Source organism: Equus asinus, chromosome 20, assembly GCF_041296235.1.
Source record: "Equus asinus isolate D_3611 breed Donkey chromosome 20, EquAss-T2T_v2, whole genome shotgun sequence".
NCBI classification, from domain to species: Eukaryota; Metazoa; Chordata; class Mammalia; order Perissodactyla; family Equidae; genus Equus; species Equus asinus.
In genome coordinates this window covers 19,419,372-19,442,820 of record NC_091809.1, presented here as the reverse complement: position 1 = coordinate 19,442,820, position 23,449 = coordinate 19,419,372, and the positions used below count along the sequence as shown (strand labels likewise).

The window sequence follows — 23,449 nt, the reverse complement described above, 5'->3', positions numbered from 1 at the left end:
CTAGTTTCCCAATTTCTGTACAAAGCGGAGTAATCCTTTATCCTCCAGAGCAGATATCTGCCCCTTCTCAAACATGATGACTGTTAGAAATTTTCCTGACATTTACTGGAATTCTTGTGTGGTCACGGGAAAGGGATTTGATCATATTTTCCTTTATTTCTATTTCCTGGGTCTGTGGAGACACAGAAAGACTTACCTGGATGCCTTCCTAGCACACCTGTTCCCAGTGCAGCTGTCCTGTCCCTGCCCAAGGTCACACGGCTGCGAGGGGCAGGGGAGGGCCTGGACCCCAGGCTGTAGGGAGCAGGGCCAGTGGCACTTACCTGGACCACGGGAGGGCGTGGCTCCAGAGCCTTCTGCTCCTCCCCGAGGACCTCATCCAGTTCCGCCTAGGGACACACAGTGGGCGGGGGCCTGGGGGTGAGGACCCGCTGGACAGGACAGCCACAGGAGGGGGCCCCCCACCCGACCCAGGGCGCTCACCAGCAGGTCGTCATCAGCCTCCACGTCCTCCTCGTCCGTGCCCTCCTCCTCCTCATCCGGGTCTCTCATGCACAGGCTGGCCATCTTCTCAATGGCCTCCATGGGCAGGGGACCTGGCAGCAGGGGAAGCCCAGCTGGACCAGCATCCTTCAAGAGTCCCCGGCCTCCAGTCCCCATCACCCATAGCCCCCAAGAACAGGGTATCGGGGAGCGGGGTGGCAGGTGCCTCCCTGGCCGTGCATGGCACCCTGCTGCCCTCGGGCCGCATGTGTGATCTGGTCCCTGCCGGCCTCGCCCGCCCACCTCCTCCTCGTCAAGCCTGAGCGGAGCCTGACCGCAGCCTTCCCACCGCGGACCCCAAGCAAGTCACGTCCTCTCTGGGCCTCAATCTCCCGCTCTGTTCCATGGGGACAACAACAGTTTCTCCCTCACTAGGAGACTTGGGGACTAAAGGTAAATGAAGCTCCTGGAACAGCACATGGTCAGCACTTTGTTATTCGAGATCTTCTTGTTATTCAGGGTCGTTATGGCATATAAAGTTGTCGCAAACACCGAATTAGTGGATGCTGAACCATGGCTCCTGGAGGAAATACGGGGTTAGGTTTCTGTGAGCCTCTGGTCACAGTATGTTCACCAACCGGTCAATACAAGACCCTGTTTTATGCGTGTTTCTAAGGAAAGACACCTTATTTCCTACATTTGCTGAGTGTTAACAGTGAACTCAAGGCTGACGGCCCCGTCACTCATGCCTGAATGAAGCTCACCCCACGTGGAATTTCTCCACAGGGGACGTCAGAGCCTTCTTGTGCTGAGGGACACAAGACAGCACTCAGCACTATGTTTCAGGGCCATTTTGAAGAGCAAAATCACCAACAAAAAGCACCAAAATGAGAAAAATGCGGCACTAAACAGACTGAGAAAAGGACGCTTGCTTACAAAACGCGATGAGATAAGACAGAGCTCTGCCTCGCCTGGGGATGGCGTTGGGAGATTATCTTTCTGTGGCTCAGTACACGCCTGTGAATGACTGTAAAAGTCCCACAAAAAGTGATTTTGGTGTTCCAAAGAAACTGTAGCTAGTAGGTAAATTCACAAGTACGGAATTCACAAATAATGATGATTGACTGTATTAGCTAAAAAGTGTAAAGACTCCGTTTACCCTCTGAGCTCCAGCCCCACTCGGCCACTGCAGAGTCCACTGGCCCTGCCATCTCCCCTGGGGCCTTTGCACGTGCTGTGACCCCTCCCCAACTCTCCACCTGGCCCTCCCCATGGTGGGTGCCTCCTCCGGGAACCCATCCTCTCCCATCACTCTGTGCCCTGTCCCAGCGCTGAGCACAGGACAGCAAGCTGGAGGACCAGCTGGGCCCTGTGTGAAAGGCTTTATGAACACCAGGAGGTTGACTCCTGTGATGTAGGAGTGGTCATGATTCCCATCTTACAGGTGGGGAAACCGAAGCCCACACAGGTACTGGGACTCATCCGGTGACACAACCAGTAAGTGGCAGAGCTGGGATTCGAACCCTCCCTCTGGGTCCAGAGTTGATCGCTTAACCTCTTCCCCAGACTGGGGGTAATCACCATCTATTTTATACAAGAAGAGATAGTATCATAAAAATTATGTGTATGATCGTCCCTCACTTATTCCAGAATTAACAAATGTTGACATTCTGCTATATCTGCTTCAGGTCTTCTTTATAAACTAACAAAATAATATGCATATAGAAGCCATCTCTTTTGTATTCTCCTCAGTTATCATTCTCCCCTTCCTAGAGACAACATCATCCAGAGTGTGATGGTATCCCCCATGCATATCCGTTGTATGAATATTCATAATCGATATTAGGATGAAAAGAATTAACCATAATACTTATCAGTTAGGGAATGGGGAAATAAAGCATGATGTAACAATATAGTAGAATACTCTCCAGTAATTAAAATTAATAAAGCAAAATTAAATATTTCAACAATAAAGAAAAGATCAATCACATAAGAATGCCAAATGTAAATTGCGTGTATTATGTAGTTCGGTTTATATAAAACTTTCAAAATTCAAAACAACACAACTATGCAGGGCACAATAATACTAATTATAGTAAAAATTGCAGGAGAATAATATCTGCGAAGTTCTTGTAGTGGTTCCTCTGGGGAAGGGAAAGAATCAAGATTGTTCAGATACATGATGTGGGGGCTTCATATGTACCTGTATTGTTTACGTCAATAAAAACACCTAGAATGAAGATGGTGAAGTGTGCACAGTTTATACTGTTGATTGGCAGATACCCAGTCCTTCATTGTTATCTCTGTATTTTTTTATTTGAATAATCCATAATAAAAATAAACCTGGGTAGGTTTTTATTATGAATTATTACTTGTGAAGGTTCAGAATATATTTAAAAATTTCCAATGATGTACACTTTATTTCATTTGAAAATATTTCTCTTAGAGTTCTTCATTATTTTTAGTCATAAGTATATCTAATTTATTTTATTATTTAATTCATTTAACTGCTATATTTTTCATTATGTGTCCATTTCAAAAGAATATTGATATCATTGATGTTTCCTTCATTCCTTTTCTACATGATAAAGGTTCCCAGCCAGAGTTTCAACTCATAAACATTTCCCTGAAAATTTCAGTTATTGTCTAGGGATGTTCTCTCTTATTTTCTTTCCTCAACTTGTCCTACCCCATTGCTTTCTTCTGAGGAGTGAAATGTGCCAGGAGTTTTTATTCATGGCATTAAAAAATAACACAATAGGAAATGTCACTACAAGGGTCCCATATGCTAAGTGCTCTGTTGGATGTTTTTGCTCCATTCATTTCTCACCATTGCAACATATTATATGATAGTTTCCATTATACAAATGAGGACATCAGGTTTCTGTACAGGTGAATATTTTTCCCCCTTCACTAAGAAAGTGCTGGTCTGGATTAAATTCAGGGTTTGAGTCTAAGTAATATACGAAGTGATAAAGACTGTCCTGGCCTTTTCCGTCTCCCCCAGGTCGTGGAGACCCACTGCTCTACAGGGACACTCTTGTTAAAATACATGATTATTTTATGAGTATCATATAAGTCTGTCTTATCTTGTAATTCTCTGTCTTTCAAGGGCCAAAAATTTCTGCTAGTTTCATCTATTTCTAGAAGCCTGTGTGTTTCATTCTTTCTCTCATTTAGCTGTTTCTTTTTTTTTTTTTTTAATGATATGCCATCTACCACTTAGGTGATTTCCCTTAGGTTGGGTCAGAGAATGTCATGGGCGTTTGCCCAGCTTCTCTTAGAATTAATTGTTAATGGAGGTAATTAGCTCCATGGGGGGGTCTTATGAGATTCAAATTTATAGGTAACAGAGCATATACTTGGATGGATGCCACACACCTGCCACACAATACATCCTGAGTAGAGGTGGACATATCTTGTGTTGGGACGTGAAAAGATTGTGGTCATTTTTCAGGATGAAGTATTACAATTTTAAGGAGTAATTATGAAATCTGAGTGTTGGTTTAGGAGTTCTAATTCTGCATCACCAAAAGACATTAGCAATGATTGGTCAAGAGAGTCACCTCAGACTTCAGATGATCTGATTTCAGACGTAGTCTTTGCCATGAGCTACCATGTACTTCTTATCCATGACGTTACCTCATCTTACCTAAGTTTCCCATGAATAAATGACTGATAGTATGATCCAACCCATTTATAATTTGACAAGCACTTCTGATGTTTCTGAGGCATGCCAAATTGGGAACCATCTCTACAAGATTTATAACTTCATTCTTGTCTTTGTGTTTGTTTGAAGGCAAGGAAGATTTTTGAAGGAAACATCATACCTTATTCTTTATTTCAGTCTCAGCACTTGGCACAAGGTGGAAAACAGAGTTGGTGATCAATAAATATTTGATGCAAGAAAGGGAGTGGAGGGAAGAGGAAGAGTTAGAGATGATGATGGAGGGAAAAATTAGCAGTGGGAAAGATTTATATATTTTCTTGGGTTCTCAACACACATCGTTTTTTATTTTTATTTAAGCACTAGATCAGAGGCTTTAGCATATATTAAACTCATCTGGAGGGCTGATTAAAACAGACTGCTGGTCCTCACCCCAGAGTTTATCAGCAGTAAGTCTGGAGTGATGCCATGATTATTCATTTCTAACCAGTTCCCAGTTGATGTTTCTGCTATTTATCCAGGGACCATTCATTGTATTTTCTTTTCATTCCATCTTTCCATCAGATTCATCAACAATGTGGAACCCAGAAATCACACAGATGTTCCAAAACTTCTCCTACTGGGATTGACAGATGATCCAGAACTACAGCCTCTCCTCTTCTGCCTGTTCTTGTCCAGGTACCTGGTCACCGTCCTCGGAAACCTGTTCATCTTTCTGGCTGTCATCTCTGACTCCCACCTCCACACTCCCATGTACTTTTTTCTCACCAATCTGTCCTTTACTGACATCTGTATAAGCACAACTACAATCCCAAAGATGCTGCTGAAGATACAAGCACAGAATCAGGGCATCACTTATATAGGCCTTCTCACCCAGATTGGTTGTGTCCTGGGTTTTGGTGGATTTGAAAATTTTCTTCTTACAGCAATGGCCTACAATCGCTATGTGGCCATTTGTCATCCCTTGAGGTACACGGTCACCATGAACCCCTGACTCTGTGCTCTGCTGATTCTCCTCTCTCTGTTCCTTAGCACTGTGGTTGCCTTGCTCCACAGTCTGATGGTGTTGCAGCTGTCCTTCTGCAAGGACCTGGAAACCCCTCACTTCTTCTGTGAACTTGCTCAGGTCCTCAAGCTCGCCTGTTCTGATACACTCATCAATAACATCCTGGTATATTTTGTGGGTGGTCTATTTGGTGGTATTCCTCTCTTTGGGATCATTTTCTCTTATACTCAAATTGTCTCCTCTGTTTTGAGAATGCTGTCAGCAGGCAGAAAGCTTAAAGCTTTTTCCACCTGTGGGTCTCACCTCTCAGTTGTTTCCTTGTTCTACGGGACCGTTTTTGGAATGTACTTTAGTTCTGTAGTGACTGAGTCTTCCAGGAAGACTGCAGTGGCTTCAGTGATGTACATTGTAGTTCCTCAAATGATGAATCCCTTCATCTACAGCCTGAGGAACAGGGACATGAAAGGAGCCTTGAGGAAACTCATCAGTGGGATACCTTCTTTTCTGATATTGTGCCATCTACTTAGGGCTAGGGTTTCCAGAGTGAAGCAAAGTGATAAGAATCCTTGGTGAACTATAAGGCATGTTTCTTTCATCACCAACTTCTTCTAAAATGGCTAGACAACCTAATGGCCAAGTTATTTTTAACTTGTGGTTGAAACTTGTCTTTACTTTTTGTCTAGATCTATAGTGTTTGACACATGATTTCAGTTCTCCAAACTCAATTTCTTTGCTCAGGTTCTAAAGAGGCAGACCCTGAGGCAAGAGTTCTACTTTTAGTGATTTTTTTTAACTTTTTATTAAGATTATGATAGTTTACAACCTTGTGGAATTTCAGTTGTACATTATTGTCAGTCATGTTGTAGGTACACCACTTCACCCTTTGTGCCCTCCCCCAACCCTCCTTTCCTCTGGTAACCACCAATCAGTTCTCTTTGCCTATATGTTTAACTTCCACCTATGAGTGGAGTCATACAGAGTTCGTCTTTCTCTATCTGGCTTATAAGTGATTTTTTTTTGATCGCTCAAAAGAAGGAAAGTTGCAGAAGGTGAGCTGGACAAGGAAGGTATTGAAGCAACGCTGTGGTCATTTCTAGAGACTAGCTTCCACCTGATCCCATGATAGCACTGCGTCACTTGCACCCTGGAATTAGTCCTACAGTGGAGCAAGGGAGCTGGCCTTTTACACATCTATTTAGTGATTAATTAGATTGTTCACTGGTAAATCATATCCTTATGAGGAACAATAGCATCTACGATACTCAGTTTCATTATTTATGAAATTTGCATAATTAGATTATCTCAGTGGTTTGAGATAATTTGAGATATTTGAATTTCGTCAGTGAGGAAGCCTTCAGTTCTAATAAGAAAAGGAATCTGTAACTCTAATATGCCCAAACAATAAAGAGAGTTATCTTTCACTATAAGGACTTTAGAGGTAAGGGATGGATAGAAACAGGTGAATAGGGATTAATTCAATCCTCCATGTGTTGTCTTGTCTTAGGACTGGATCTCCTCAGAGTCACAAAGTGGTGGCACCATATGGAGATGCCATATGTGTACATGATTCTCAGGTACCAAACTCTGACTGTCCTTTGAGTCAGATGACTATAAATTTTCCATGGTGTCAACCAGAAGATATCTCTTTAGCAGGTGAATAATGGCCGTTAACACAATTTGTCCCTATCCCATTTCCACTAACTTATTAGTATCATATGATGAAAGGGTAAATGTTACTTAGTTGGAATTAGGGTCTTTGTAGAGGATGACCTTATGTCAGATTATTTGCTTAGTCCCTAATTATGATCACATGCATCTTTATAAGACAGACAGAAGTGGAAATGACACAGAGAAAAGGAGGAGGCAATGTAACCATGGTGACAGTAATTGAATTAATGCAGCCAGTATTTGATTTTCAGTGTTTGATCATCTTTTCCCATCTTTATTGATATATAATTGACATATAAAATTGTGTAATATTAAGGCATACAATGTATTGATTTGATACATGTATATATATTGCCAAATTATTAACACCATAACGTAGCTAAAACCTCCATCCTATTGTGTAGTTAGTACTTCTTTTTAGTGGTGAGAAGATTTAAGATCTACTCTCTTATCAATATTCAAGTATATAATACAGCCTTATTAGTTATAATCATCATGTGGCACATTAGATCCTCAGAACTTAATCTTGTAACTGGAAGTTTGTACACTTTGACCAATGTTTTCCCATTTCCTCCACCTCTGAGGTCCTGGTAACCACCATTCTACTCTGTTTCTATGAGTTTGACTTTTTTAGATTCCACATGTAAATGATGTCATACAGTGTTTATTTTTCCCTGTTTGACATTTCACTTAGCATAATGCCTTCAAGTTTCATCCAAGTTGCCTCAAATGAAGGGATTTCCTTCTTTCCCATGGATATACAATAAGGTATTCAATGGAATAATATTGTATTATTCCTTTATCCATTCACGTGTTGACAGACACTTAGGTTGCTTTCATAACTTGGTTATTGTGAATAATGCTGCAATGAACATGAGAATGCAGCTATCACTACAAGATTGTGATTTCAATTCCTTTGGATATAACACAGAAGTAAGGTTGCTGGATCACCTGGCACATTGTCATAAAGTGCCCAATGCCTCCTCTGTCCTCAATAAAATTTTCATATAGGTGAGGCATCAATTAGTACTATTTTTCTATGTGTTTTAGAACCATACCATTTTAGTTACTATAGCTCCATAATATTTTGATATTTGATAAGGCAAGTACTTCACTTTGTTCTTATTTGCCAAGTCAAATGATTTTCTTCCAATGCTCTGTCATATAAATTTTGAAATCAGCTTCTCAAGTACAATAAAATCCAAGATTTGCCTTAAATCTATAAAACTATTTGAGTAAAATTGACATCTCTATGATATTGTGGCTATCTGTCCAAAATTAGAATATTCTCTTTCCATCTTTTGGTCTTCTTTATTCTCCTTCAGTGAAATGTTATTTTCCCACAGTGTGCTTTCACAGGTTTTTCTTAGAACTCTTTCCAGGTTTTTATCTGATGTTTTGCTAAAAGTGTCTTTTACAAATTGAACTTTCTAAATGAATTTTGCTTTGGAAAGACATGTAATTGACATTTGTATAGTGTTTTGCTTCCAGCAACCTTACTACATTCTGTTGTTACTTTAATAAATTATCTATATATTCTTTGGCATTTTTTTACCTAGATGCTCTTATTATCTGTTGACAGTTATACATTTATTTGCTCTCAATATCTCAAACCTGCACTATCTCGTTTGATTGAAAGCAGTATTAGCATCTGCTATATATTGTTCTTGATTTTAAAGGGAATCTTTTAAGTATTTGACTATTGGGTATTTCATTTACTGTAGATTATTTCTGAAACACCCTTTTTGGAGTTAAAGTAGCTTCTTCTATTCTTACATCTCTATTTTTATCATCATGGAAGGATGTTGCATTTTATTCAAGTGCTTTTTCTTCATTTATTGAAAATAATCATGTTTTGCTCTTTACCCTGTAAGTGTGTAAAATCATATTCAGGAGTTCTGATACATACATTTATTTATTCAACAAATATTAGTTGAAATCACACTGTTGCCAGGCCCTGTCATAAGTGCTGATGATGAAACTGTGCACTAAAAGAGAAACCCCAGTGCTCATAAAGTAATCATCCATGAGAAAAGAAGCAAGTGATATACAAGAGAGATAAGTTTGTGGCACACTTTGATGTGTCATCTCTATCCTCTTTCATGAAGGAGGCAATTATTACCACTGGCTTCTAGGAGTGCTGCTGGTAGACAGACTTTCACTGTAAGTCCCCTTTGGGATGACCCCTCAGATGAGAGTCACTGCACCTAAGGTAACTCCCTCTTCCCAGGGCTGCATCTAATGACTGATCAGAGCAGGTGTTTAAAGACCTGGTCTTCTGGCCCCAACTTGGAACAACTCAGAAAGGACATTCCAGTTTATGGAACTCCCTGCAGGATCAGGGGAGTTTGACATTGAGATTCCATTGTATTTCCCTTTCTCTCTGCCCAATCCCACATTCTCCTTTTCCACAGGGGCTAATCCAGGGAGAACCCCCAATAAACCTCTTCATGCTAATCTCTGCCTCTGTGTTTACTTCCTAGTAGCCTACTCTTATGCCATAAGAAAAATATTGACTGATAGATGGTGAATATACCTCTCTAAGAGGGCAAGAATATGTAAAGGTGATGCAATTTTACACAGCAGAGCAAGAAGACTCGCTGAGAAATTGATACTCCAATAAAGGCTTGAAAGAACTGCGAGAGTGAACACTGTGGTCATGTGGAACAAAAGCAATCGTGTATTCCTGGGGTAAAACTGAATTTGGCAGAATGCGTCATCCATTTTCATTCTTGGTTATATTCAGTTTTGTGAAATTTTGTGAGTTATGTTGCAGGAATGAGAGTGCCTTGTGATTTTCCTTTCTTCTGCTAAACTTGTGTGCTTTAGGCTTCTATGTTGTGCTGGCCTTACAAAATGAGATAGAGGATATCCTTTTCCTTGTATTTTCTAAGTAAATTCATAGAGCCCCTTGGCTTTGGTTCACTCACCCTTTGTGTTTTTGGTGGTATATGGAAAGCTTTCTCTTGTTTTATGAGAGCAGATATGTATTTTTATACTTTCTCTATAATTTAGTGTGTTAAAGTGAATGGGTAACATTTGAATACCATCTTGCTTCATGTTGATTTCAAATACTATATGAAGAACTCTATTGATTAAAAATCAAAGTTCATTTAGAAAGCATTAACACGTGCAAATTAAATTGATAAACACATTGACATATTAAATTCATTAATGATGAAAATTTTGTAGCTATGTGTTAACAGGGAGCAGCATCTTCACCTGTTAGGTTATAACTGAAATGTCATTCATTCTTCTGAGAGTATGGATGAACTAGTATACTATGGCTTTGGCAGTGATGTTATAATTTTTCATAACTCTATTAAAAATGAAGTGTCATAATTTCAACCTACAATAAACTAATGTAAAATTAAAATGTACACTGAAACTACTGTGATGAAATTGGAAAGGATGCTTATAAAATTCTAAAGTCTGTCTACAATGATCACAGAATTAATTACAGATTATAGATTAGAATCTGCTGTATAAAATACATAGAGTGAAGATTAAGATTCACGAAATATTCAATGACTCTTTGAAGGAAAGATTTTTGAGTGTTTGCATTTTACAATAGCTTAGATTTATTTATAAATATATGTTTTATACCCAAATACATAACTGTGTTTCACACTGAAAGTTAGAATCCAATTTCCTGATATCATTAATCAGATAGAGATGTCATTGATTGTACCTAAAAAATGAAGATTGGTATCCAGTTAGAGAGGGATGGTGTGTCCATGTGTGCAAGGTATGTGACATGGAGGTGAGCAGAAACAGGTAGAGAGAGCTGGACAGCGTACACCTGGTCTTGCAAGATCAAGGAATCAGTCATCTTGAAATCCTCCCTTCTATAATCTTGGTCTATAGGGATTTACGCTGCCCTGGAATGTAAATAACAATAAAAGTGTTTGTCTAATGAGGAGCTTTGGATATTGAACCCCCTGGGTTTCAGAGACTGAAAAGAGTCTGTGAGTCTCCACCTCACTCAACAGCCCTGCCCAGCAGGAAGCAACACCTGAGCCACCTCCCAGTGATGATGCTTCTTGCCTAGAAGCCTGGGACTTCACTTGGTCACCTTGCCCTTCTTAGAGACAGATCCTCTATCTCCGTCATTGAATATCCAAGGAAAATTCCAAATATCATCCAACAATGATGCCAGCCAGGTTACCTAAAGTCCCTTAGACAGTGCTTTGGACATGAAGGTAGGTGTTTACTACAGTTTCATCACTGCACTATTGTAAAGAGAATCCATTCCTAAGATGACCAACGCTAAGTGCTCCACTGAATTCCTGCCTGTATGCCATAATTTTGACATATTCTTTTGTACCTTTGCAACAATACTCACACAGGTCTCTTTCTGCTAGTCTTCTCTCCATCTATATAATAAGAGGAATCACTTCACTTTTGAGATTGAATTCTCCCCTTCACAAACATGACTGTTATAAAATTCTCTGATATTAACTTGCATCTTTGTGGTGGTGGAGGGAAGAGATGTTAGTCAGCTTCACCTTATCTTCCCATTATCTTCCCATACATCTTTGCACAGAAAGGCTTTAGTGTCATCTTTGTTGCCTGGCCGTGAGGACTCTGGAGAAGGAAGCGTAGACCCAGACGGACAGAGCAGACTACTTCTTTTATCTACATGTTCCTCTTTATAAAACTACTGAATATTTTAAATTATAAGAACAGCATAGATATAGTAAGAATAATTTTAAAATGCCACCATCCACCCCTTTCCAGAATTAACATATGTTGGCATTCTGCTATACCTGTTTTGTATAAAGTTACAACATAGTATACATACAGAAAACTCCTTCTTTCTGTTCACCTTCATTCCCCTCATTCCGTTCACAGAGACAACACCAATGTGATGGTATCCTCAGGCATGGTTTCATATTGTATTTGTGTCCATAAATATCTATCAGCTAGGGAATGGAGAAATAAATTGTGATGTAACAATGTAATGAAACACTCTCTGGTAGCTAAAATGAATGAAGAAGAACTGAATGTATCAACATTAATAAAAATATATTAAGTACAAACTCCATTTGTAAACTGACTTGCACAGTATGATTGTGCTAATATACGCCACTTTTAAAATGAAAAACAATCATTTTCTTATGAAAGAATAATGGCAAGTATAAAAAAATTGCAGATGGATAATGTATATCCAGTCAGTGTAATGGTTTCCTCAGGGAAGGAAAAGAATAAAAATTGTACAAATGCTTGATGTGGGGTCTTCAATAATATGTATTGTTTATTGCAACGAAGATGCCTAAAGAAACGGTGGTGAAGAGTGTGAATTTGATAATATTGACTGGTGGGTACCCAGTCCTTCATTATTATTCTCTATACTTTTTGGTTATGCTTGAATAATCCATAATAAAAATAAATATACATATGTAGATTAAAAAGTATTTTAAAATTTCTCATGCTGTAGACTTTGTGTCAAACAATATTTTCTCCTGTACGTTTTCATTGCTTGTACTGATCCACATATCTAATTTATTTTATTACCTAATTAATTTTAATTGCTTTATGTCCGTGCCAAATGAATATTGATATCATTATCATTTTCTTCATTTTCCTGTATAACTAAGGTCCCTGAAATTTTAATTATCGTGCTAAGGATGTTCTCTCTTTCTTTCCTCTTTGATCAACTTACCCCACCAAACCACTTCACTCCTAGGAGCGAAACATGCCAGATGCTTTGTTCATTGCAGGAAAAAAAAATCACAATAGTAAATTCACAGTAAGGCTCCCATATGCTGAGCACTGTGCTGGTTGCCTTAAGCCTATTCATTTATCATTGCAACACCACCACAAAGTTTTATGATTGTTCCCAATATACAAACAAGAACACTGGGCTTCCCATACAGTTAAAGATTTTTCCCCATTCAGAAAGCAAGTGTTGGAGCCTGGATTAAATTCAGAGTGTCTGAGTCTAGTATTACACCAAGTAATTGATCCTCTGATGGCCACTTGTGTGTCCTTCATGGGAAGGAGGACTACGACTGCACAGGGACCTGGCTGTTAGGACACACAGTTCTAGTGCTATCTTACAAGTCTCTGTCTTCTGAAGACAAACAAATTGTTACTTTTATCTGTCTTTTTAAGAGCCAATGCATTTCATCCTTTCTCCCATTCAGCTGGGATCTTTGTTTGATCTTTTGTTTTTGATCCTATGTCACTTATCACCTTAGGGGAGCAACATCCCTAAAGATAAAACAGATTTAGTAATTTTATTCTTACATTTCTGATTGTTTGAAGATGTGGAATAATTCTGGTGGAAGAAAGCTATGTCTTCTTTATTTCATTCTCAAAGCTCACCCAATGTGTTAGTCATTGCTCAATAAAGTACTGGCTGATTAAGTGAGTACAGGGAAGAGGAAGAGGGAGAAAAGAAGGATGGAGAGAGAAATAAGTGGAAAGAAAGATTTGAATATTCATTTGGGTTCATAATATAGATGAGCGCTTTTCTAGAGCAGCAGTTCTCAAACTTCAGTGTATCTCAGAATCACCTGGAGAGCTTGTTGGGAAAAACTGCTGACTATTACTTCTGGAGCTTTTATCATCAGTAAGTCTGGACTGTGGACCCAGAATTGGAATTTCTAACAAGTTCCCAGGTACTGCTGCTGCTGGTCCAGGGACCATTCATTTTAATTTCTTGTCACCCACGTTTTCCAACAGATTCATCAACAATAGAAACCAAACAGATGTTTCAGAATTACGTCTCTTGGGATTGACAGATGATCTAGAATTGCAGCTTCTACTCTTCTGCTTGTTCCTGCCCACATACTTGGTCACCATCCTGGCAAACCTGTTCATTGTCCTGATTGACCTCTCTGACTCCCACCTCCACACCCCTATATACTTCTTTCTCTACAATTTTTCCTGTACTGACATCTGTTTAAGCACAACCACAATCCCAGAGATGCTGCTGAACATCCCAGCACAGAATCAGTACATCACTTATACAGGCTGCCATAGCCAGGTCTGCTTTGTCCTGGTTTGTGTTGTTTTGAAAATTGTCTCCTTGCAACAATGGCCTATCACCACTATGTGGCCATTTGTCACCCCCTGATATACACAACCATCATGAACCCCTGCCTCTGTAGATTGTTCATTTTACTCTCCTTTGGCATTAGCATTGTGGATGCCCTGCTCCCCAGTCTGATGGCTTGGCAGCTGTCCTTCTGTGCTGACTTGGAAATCCCCCACTTCTTCTGTGAACTTGTTCAGGTCATCGAACTCGCCTGTTTTGATTACTACATCAATAACCTCCTGGCTAATTTTATGGCTAGTGTACTGAGTGGTATATCTGTCTCTGGGATCATGTTCTCTTATATTCAAATTTTCTCTTCTCTTTTGTGAATGCAAACTATTGGCAGAAAATATAAAACCTTTTCCACCTGTGGATCTCACCTCTTGGTTGTCAGCTCATTCTGTGGTACAGGGTCCAGGGTATACATTGGTTCTCAGTTACTGACTCTTCCAGGAAGACTGCAGTGCCTTCAGTGATGTGCACTGTGGCTCCTCAAATGGTGAACCCCTTCATCTACAGCCTGAAGAACAGGGACATGTAAGGAGCCTTGAGAAAAATAATCAGTAGGATAAGTTTTCTTTAATGATTTTTTTCATCATATTTGGATTGTGTTTCTATATTTAAGCCAAGTGAAAGGTGTTTTGTTGTTTCAGAATACCTAATTCTTCTATCACCAAGGTCTTCTAAAATCATTACACAACATGATGGCTAAGTGCATTTCAACTTGAGCTTGAATTGTGATTTCGCTGTTTGTCTAAATTTAGAATGTTTGACAAATGACTTCAACTGTCTCACCTCAGTTTTTGGGGGTCATGTTTCATACAAGGAGAACGTGAGCCCTGGGATCTTGTTGTATAACAACTTTGTTGACAAAAGTTGACAAAGTCAAGTTTTGTTGACTTTCAGACATGGCATTATCAGAACAAAGTGAGAGAAGGTGAATAGGGCAGGGAAGGAAGTTAATCAAGTCCATGGCTATAAGTAGAGACTAACTTTCACTTTATCCAATGGTTAGGACCATGTGAATTTTACCCCAGCCTTTGGCCTCCTGTAAGGAAATGCAGCTGACCTTTATCACTCCAACATGATAATTACTGGCAGTTATCTTTATTAAAATGTAGCTCCCTGGCGGAATATCAGAATCCACCATACACAGTTTCATCATCTATAACATTGTTATAATTAGATTATCTCAGTGGTTTTTTTAGATGATTTTGAGATATATGAACTTTAAGCTGAAGAAGTCATAAGTTAAAATAAGACAATAAAATCCTGCCACTTATATTCTCAAACAGGAAAGAGAATTATTTTTCATTACAAGGACTGCAGGGGTAGGGAATGTCTGAGAATAAGAGGGTAGGAATTAATTAGCCCTAGGACTGGTGGTGGCAGCAGATGCAAGTGTCATACTCGGTCATCATGCTCAGAGACCAAAGCTTGACTGTTCTTCCCCGGGTGGGTTGATAACTGATGTTTTCATGGTGTCATCCAGAATATATCTCCTTAGTCTCATCATTGAGAATAGGATCATATGCCCCTTCTTAATCTAATTACTCATGTGGGAAAAATAATTTCTATAAAAGCCATAGACTGATCATCTAGAGTTAAATCCCACTGGACAGTCAACTCTCATAAACACTAAAAACACTTAATACAATGCCTGGCATATATTAGTACTCAATAACATTTAACTGACATCATAGTATTCTACTTCTTGCTTATAGTCATAAGTCTTGCAATCCTTTTGTACTCATATATTTTTCCACCTGCTTTGCATTTATATTTGTTAACCTGTACTGTAATATCTATTGGCAGCTTCTTCTTATCTGAACAATAGAATAAAATCACTAATTATTGGGTAAACAGAGTAATGGCTTTTAATATTTTCTGACACCTTATTTTCTTTGATTTCTTCTCATTAATTTATGGACACGAATGTATCTTAGTTTCTACTTATCTCTTTAGTTACCTCTTCTTGCAGTTATTTCTTACTCATCTCAGGTGTTATCCTCACCAAGCAACATTGTTGAGTAAAATTCACTGAATGGCTGAATTAGGGTTCTTACGAACTGCTTTATAATGTGTCTTTATGAAAGAAACAGTGTTTCTGTGGAGGAAAGTTTAAGTGTATAATACAACAGGAGAAAAGAGAAGCAAATAGAGTTAAGGGCCATCACTTTTTCCACAAGTACAAAACTGTGAAGCCATCAGACAAAGGCATCTATTTAGATGTGTGTGTTAGGGGAAATGATGGCAGTCTTACAGGAGAATCAAGGAGGTGCCCTTCATAAGTGTGGAGGCGGGGGGTGGGGGTGGGGAGGGGATTGTATCAGCACCACAACTGGAGGACAGCTCCCTGCCTACTACCCGAGGCGTCTTCAAGGGTAGAGCTTTCTCCATTGACATTCACATAATATTTGCAGAGATGGACCACCTGAGGACCTTGTTCAAACTTCTGATTTCCAAATCTCACTTGAGAACTATTGACTTTGAATCTTTGGGAGACATCCAAATGAGAGTTTTATAAATAAGCACTTTATGAGTTTTTGATGCACTCTAAAGTCTGACAAACATGACTTTAATATTCAAAGAACATGAGAGAGTGTATTTTTGAATATGAAAATCCTTACCTCAACTTTTCTTGTTAAAATATCAGAGATGAAGTGGTGTATAAAACATATCTATAGTGCTTAAAGAGTAGTAATATGACGAAAACACACATACCTATTACCAGGTAAGAATAAAATACAGATTTTACTAGAAGTGTCCCTGTCACATCACATCTCCCATCCCAGTGGCAACCACTACCGTGAATTCTATATTTATCATTCATTTGGTGTTCTATTAGATTGAATACTGTGAAATTGACAGTATTTGATTATGTTTGCTCTACACACTTGCATTTTAATAGGATTCATCTGCACCCTTTTTTCACCTCTGTATGTGTCCCTATACAATTCATTAATTGCATATTTTTTAAAATTTGCTTTTCCTTGAAAGTGTTTAAAGCTTAATCTTACTATATGAATTCTGTGTCTTTGTTATTTTTTGCAAAGTTGTGCTTTTGCAATTTAAACCTGTTGTTGAGTGTAGCACTAACTTATTCACTTTCTATGCCGTATAATTTTATATTGTATATGGCAATATCACAAAATAGTTATCCTTTCTGATGTGGATGGAACTTTTGTTGGCTAGTTTTCTGCTATTATGAACAAAGTTGTTTGAATAATCTCATGCGTGTCTCCTGGTATAAATGAGGGAACGTTTTATATTAGGAGTGGAATTATTGGGTATAAGAGTGTGCCAAAACTGCTTTGAGTAGTTCCCAAAGAGTTTTCCTAAGTGTTTGTACCAGTTTTCATTCCCATAAGAAGTTTCTTCAGACCCAAGTCACCTCCAACACAGTTTCACTTATTCTGAAAACTGAGTGGGTATAAAATATCATTTAAATAATTTTCACTTCTATAAGTCAGACAGAGAAATACAAATACTGTATCATTTCACTTACATGTGGAATCTAAAAAACAAATGAACAAACAAAAGAGAAACAGACTCACAGATACTGAGAATAAACTTGTGTTTTCCAGAGGCGAGCGTATGGGGGTTGAGTGAAATAGGTGAAGGAGATTAAGAGGTATATACGTCCAGTTAAAAAATAAATAAGCCATGGGAATGTAATATATAGCATAGGGAATATAGTCAATCATATTGTAATAACTTTATAGGGGGACAGATAGTAACTAGATTTACTGTGATGATCATCTTGTAACGTTTATAAATATTGAATCACTAGATTATACACTTGGAACTAACGTAAAGTTGTATGTAAATAATGCTTCAATAAAAAAGGAAGAAAAAATACATTTCTCTTATTATAAGAGTGAGTCTTCTCACATATTATAGGTCGTTTATTTTTCCTCTTTTGTAAAGTATCTGTTTATGGTATTTCTATTGAACTGCCACTTCATAACATTCTTTATTTAATTGGGATAGTAATATTTTGTCAGTTACATGCATTGGTATTTATTTAATAAGTGTGTGGTTTGCCTTGCACGTCATTTGTAATGTGTTTTGAATGAACATAAATGCTTAGTTTCATTAGAGTTGAATTTGTCAATATTTTCTTTAATGGTTTGCTCTCAATAGGTCTTGTTTCTGTATCCATAATTACCTCAAAATAAAGGATTTACACTTTGCCTAGTACATTTGAAGCATGAACCCACAAAGCCTTTAATTTTGACCTTGAAAAGAGATAGGAATCCAAATTCATTTCATGTCCCTGAACCATTTTATCAGTTTATCCAATCATTGTAATCCCACTTCTGTAATAAATAAACTGTCTATTTATGTATTGCTTTTTCTCTGGGCTCTTCCTTCTGATCAATAAGTCTATTAAATCTATTCTTGTATTAATAATTTCATGATAACAGTCAAATAAAATAAAATTTGCTGTTATAACAAGCAAGCCCCAAACCTTATGTTCACATCCTTAAAGATATGTTGTGTCACAAGTTGAATGCTACTCTGATAATTTCTAATTTACTGCAACAATACTGATAACCAAGAACCATTATTTCAACACATGGACTATAATGTGGAAAAAAAAAGATTTTAAAGCTACTAATATTAAACTGGGAAAATCTGGTAGTGAAGTTCTACAGAGAGAATAAATGCCTGTTACATTTGAGTGTGCAGAACATATTAGAATGTGCTAAACGTAATTTGCACAAACAACAACGTTCAACAAGGTATACATAAAATTAGCACTTAGTGTTGCATTTATATATTATATTATATATTATATAATACTTATATATATAAAATATATAAATAATTATATTATATTATAATGATATATAATATTATATATTATCACATGTATTTACACAGGTAATATACATCTACTCATATAAAGAAACTGTATTTATGAGCTTAAATGTAGTGTCAGTGTTCCTGTTTTGTTGTTAGGACATGTTGCTTTTAAATATACCTAAAAAAATAAGACCAGAACCCGATAACCAAAAGAAGATGTGTGGAGGTGTGCAATGTACTTGAAGTGGACGGTAGCCAAGAAAGGTGTAGGGAAGACGGTGGCATACATTTGATCTCTCGAAGTGAGAGAATCAACCAAAGCAAAGTTTTTCATCTCTGAGCCTTGCTCAATGAGGATTTCTGCTTCCTATGATCACAACAGAGGAAAAAAGTTTGACTAATGAGGATCTTTGGATACTGAAGCCCCAAGGGATGCAGAGACTGCAAATAGTCTGCCTGTGACCACCTGCTCAACAGCAATGCCCAGATACCTATGCAACCCACCTAAGCCTAGTCCCAGGGACCATCATTTCTACACAGGAGCCCAGTGCTTCACTGGCTTTCTGTGCTTCCTGAGTTCAGAGCTTCTATTTTTCTCCTTCACATCTGGGTAAGAATGGAGTGTCATTCCTTTGTGTTGGTATCCAGATAATCTGAAGTCCTTCAGCTTCTGTTTTGCAAATAGGCACACATCTTGCTGAGCAGTCCATCTGGTAGCAGCTGTCAGGAGAGTCCTTGCAGAAGGTGAGCAGAAGTCCTTGCAGAAGTCACCTTTGAGGTGCCTGCCTAACGGTTTGTCATCTTCTCCTGAACTTGTTTGCCTCTACCTTTGCAGCAATACTTCAGCATCTCTCATTCTATTAATCCTACTCTGAAGCAAAATTCCTGGAAATTTTTCCATTGTCAAGAGCCATCTGCTCATCCTCAATTCTGAAGAATACTTTAGAATTCTCACACATTTTCTTTAATTTCTTTGACAAGGGACAGAGATGTGTGGCCAGCTTCTCCTTTCTTTTTCATTCCTGGATCACAATTCCACTTTCTAGAAGAGATCTCTGATTTTGACATTGTTTCCTGGTTTTGAGTATTCTGAGAGACAGGAGATGGAGAATTAGGCATCCAAAAACTACACCTCAGTCTATCTGTCTCTTTAGTAATAAATGAAATACTTCAAATGGCAGAACAGCATAAAATAATAGATCAGATAAACATATGTATCCACACTTCCAGAATTAGTAAATGTTGATATTTGCTATCAGAGTTCTTTTATTAAAGTAATAAAATAATATGAATAAATACAGCATGGCCTTTATGTTCCCTTACATTCCCTGAGGCAACCACAGCCTTAAGTTTGGTTGTTCTCCACATGTTATTTAATATTGTTTTGCACATCATGTGTGTGTGTACATATGCATGTGTGTGTGTGTGTGTGTGTGTGTGTAAAAGGCAGTCATGAAAATGCCCCTCAGTTGGAGAAGGGATAAATAGTTAGGTAATAAGGCATCAGAATAAGGTAAGATAGTTAAAGTTAATGAACTATAGAAAAATGTACCAAGACATTAAATGTACTACTTTTAAAAACCAAATGCAAAATGCCATGTACTATATGTAAAGTTTAAAATGCAAAACAAGAACATGGTTTACGGAAAGAATCATACTCAGTTATTACAACCACAGGGGAATAATGCACACCAAGTTCACTATAGTCGTTTCATTGAGGAAGGAAAAGTGATTGAGGATATGGAAAATAACTGTATTATTTTATTTCTTTAAAGAAATTTAATGCAAAGAGGGCAGTAGATTTTAATTTATTGGTGCTTAGTGGTGGATATTGAGTGCTTTATTGCTTTGTCTGTACTTTTGTATGCTTGAAAGTTTTAGAAGTTCTGGCCTGGTGGTGCAGCAGTTAAGTTTGCACTTTCCACTTCAGCGGCCCAGGGTTTGCCGGTTCAGATCCCGGGTGTGGACCTATACACTGCTTATCAAGCCATGCTGTGGCAGGCATCCCACATATAAAAGAGGAAGATGGGCATGGATGTTAGCTTAGGGCAAATCTTCCTCAGCAAAAAGAGGAGGATTGACAGAAGATGTTAGCTCAAGACTAATCTTCCTCAAAAATGGAAAAATAAAGCAAAGTTTTATAAAAACTAAAGGAGTGTTAAATACTTAATGAAGAGATTAAATAGAAAGGTATTTAAGAAATAGGTGAGTCACCTTGGGCATTTGGATAAGCCATGTGTCTTGGGAAGTTTCTCAGTTGTCCACTCATCTCTGTGGAATCCAGGTACCTCTCCTCTAGATGGATTTGCATAGCTCTGCAAGTGTTAAATTCTGATTTGCATTTTCCTCTCCTCTTTGATAATGCCACATGCTTTGTTTATTTTCCAGAGTTTATAAACATTTTTTTCTCTATAAAAATAAAATTAAAATGATGTCAGCATCCTGGCAGAATGAGTAGTTCCCTTCGTTTCTCCCTTCTAAGTTACAACCAATCGGACATCCATCGACCAATAGAGGATTCCCTACACAGCACAACAAGATGAATAAGAGATCCAAGCATCTGTACATCTGAAGGTGAGTGGATTGAACCCCTGGGAGACAAAGAAAATAGGGGAGCATTCCCTCCTACCTCAGCAGCAGGGATCCAGGACACAGAAGAGAAACTGTGGGAACCACCGCTTGCATGACTATGAGTGGACACAGCAGGAGCAGAAAAAACAGGTATGACTTGCTCCTTGCCCATCTCCAAGCAGATCTGTCCCACATGTCTCCAAGTGGTCATAGTGGGGGCAGACTTGCTCCCTGCTTCTCCCAGAAGGACCAGTGTTCTTGCCCCCTCTCACTCACTTGACAGTGGCCAGGGCTTTCCAACAGTGCAGACAGTACACAAAATGCAGATTTTCCAAGATGGGGTGGGGTGCCCTACCTTGAATTTCCAAAACACACCAGCTAGCACCAGAGACCAAAGGCTGCACAAGGGAGCAGCAACAATGTCTCCTGCAAAGCTGCTGCTCTCCTTCAGTGGTGGCAGGTGAAACCAGCAACAAGAAGCTTCAGGAACCACAGTAGAACAGATGACCTAGCCCCCAGTGGCAGCACCCTTGACACCAGCTTCACCAGCAGCAGGGGCTGCATACAAGTCTGGGTCCCTGCCAGGAACAGAAACACCCATGAACCCAGCACCCCTTGCACCAGTGCAACTGGCACACACAGGCAATCTTGGATCAGCAACATTATTGGTATATGGGGCAGCATCATTCAAGCCCCTAGAGAGCCATAGAAATCCAGTGGAGGAATAAGATATTCAGGTGACCATGGAAGAAGCAGAAGTGTTTGCAGCTAGTGACCATACTGGCAACACGTGAGACTGCTGTGACATTGTAAGCAACAAGTCACCAGCAATGTCAGAGACACAATTGACACAAGGAAGGCACTGATGATGCTCTTGACAGAAGCAGTGGAGGGTGGAAGGTGCAGGCTCTCAAATAAAACCAAAAACAGCTCAGAACCACAGTAACAAAAGCTGTACCCAAATAAGAAAGGTAGCTACTACCACAAATGCACCTGGAGAGGATCAATTCATCACACACCATGAAGACCTACAGTAATATAAAAGAAGAGAAGGAGAATGGCAGCTCTCCAGAAACCACACTTGAAGTTACAGAAGACTACAATCTAACCAACAAAGAATTCAAAATAGCTGTCATAAAGAAACTCAATAATTTAAAAGATAACACATAAAGACATTTCAGTAAGCTCAGAAATAAAATTAATGAAGAGAAGGAGTACTTCATCAAAGAGATGGAAACTCAAAAAGCAAACAAACAAACAGAAATCCTGGAGATGAAGAAAACAATTAATGAGATGAAAAATAATGTATAAAGCATTAAAAATAGAGCAGACCATAAGGAAGAGAGAATTAGTGAGCTTGAAATAGAAACCTAGAAATGATTCAGGTGGAGGAGGAGTAAGAACCAAGATTTTTTAAAAATGAAGAAATCCTTTGAGAAATATCCTACCTAATTAGGAAAAGTAACATCAGGCTTATAGGCATCCCAGAAGGAGAATAGGAGAAAGGTGAAGAGAGCTCATTCGAAGAAATAGTAGCTGAGAACTTCCCAAACTTGGGGAGGGAACTGGACATGCAAATACTGAAGTTAATAAGAACTCCTATTTACCTCACTGCAAAAAGACATTCTCCAAGGCTTATAATATTAAAACTGTCAACATTCAATGATAAAGAGAAAATATTAAGGGCATCAAGACAGAAGAAGATAACCCACAAAGGAACCACCATCAGGCTTTCAGTATATTTCTCAGCAGAAACCCTACAGGATAGGAGAGAGTGGAATGATGTAATCAAATACTAAAACACGAAAACTATCAGCCAAGAATATACTCTAGCCAGCGAAGCTATCCTTCAGATACAATGAAGAAATAAAATCTCTCTCAGAGAAACACAAACTGAGGGATTTCATTGCCACTAGACCAGCCTCATAAGAAATGTTGAAAATAGCCATCTCATCTGAAACAAAAAAGCAAAGATTTACAAAACCTTGAGCAAGGAGATAAATAGACAGAATCAGAAAATTACACCTCTATATCAGAATAGGGTAGTAAACAAATAATTATAACATAAAAGCTAAAAGGAAAGAAAGCATCAAAAATAATTATAACTATTACAAGTTGGTTACTAACAAAAATAGAAGGAGAAGGGCAAAGGACTGGAACCTGTGTGGGCTAATGAAGATAAGAAGCTAACATAAAA

At 38.6% G+C, this 23,449-nt stretch overlaps 1 protein-coding gene and 2 pseudogenes across 1 annotated transcript; 2 read left to right on the top strand and 1 right to left on the bottom strand.

The window, feature by feature from the left end:
- On the bottom strand, positions 1-660 carry LOC123281825 (coiled-coil and C2 domain-containing protein 1B-like). Its single transcript, XM_044761633.1, has 3 exons — positions 484-660; positions 197-389; positions 1-80 (listed from the first exon to the last, which is right to left on the bottom strand). Exons 1-3 carry the CDS (start codon positions 658-660, stop codon positions 1-3), a joined length of 450 nt encoding a protein of 149 aa, XP_044617568.1.
- A 63-nt stretch (positions 661-723) lies between these two features.
- Positions 724-5,703, top strand: LOC106825767 (olfactory receptor 7G2-like; annotated as a pseudogene).
- A 7,588-nt stretch (positions 5,704-13,291) lies between these two features.
- On the top strand, positions 13,292-14,452 carry LOC106825766 (olfactory receptor 7G2-like; annotated as a pseudogene).
- The last annotated feature ends 8,997 nt before the right edge of the window (positions 14,453-23,449 follow it).

Coding starts and splice junctions, on each gene's coding strand:
- LOC123281825 (XM_044761633.1), bottom strand. CDS start 660: ATGGGGACTGGAGGCCGGGGACTCTTGAAGGATGCTGGTCCAGCTGGG. Junction 390..483: donor AGGCTGATGACGACCTGCTG/GTGAGCGCCCTG, acceptor GTGTGTCCCTAG/GCGGAACTGGATGAGGTCCT. Junction 81..196: donor TGTGCTAGGAAGGCATCCAG/GTAAGTCTTTCT, acceptor AATTTCTAACAG/TCATCATGTTTGAGAAGGGG.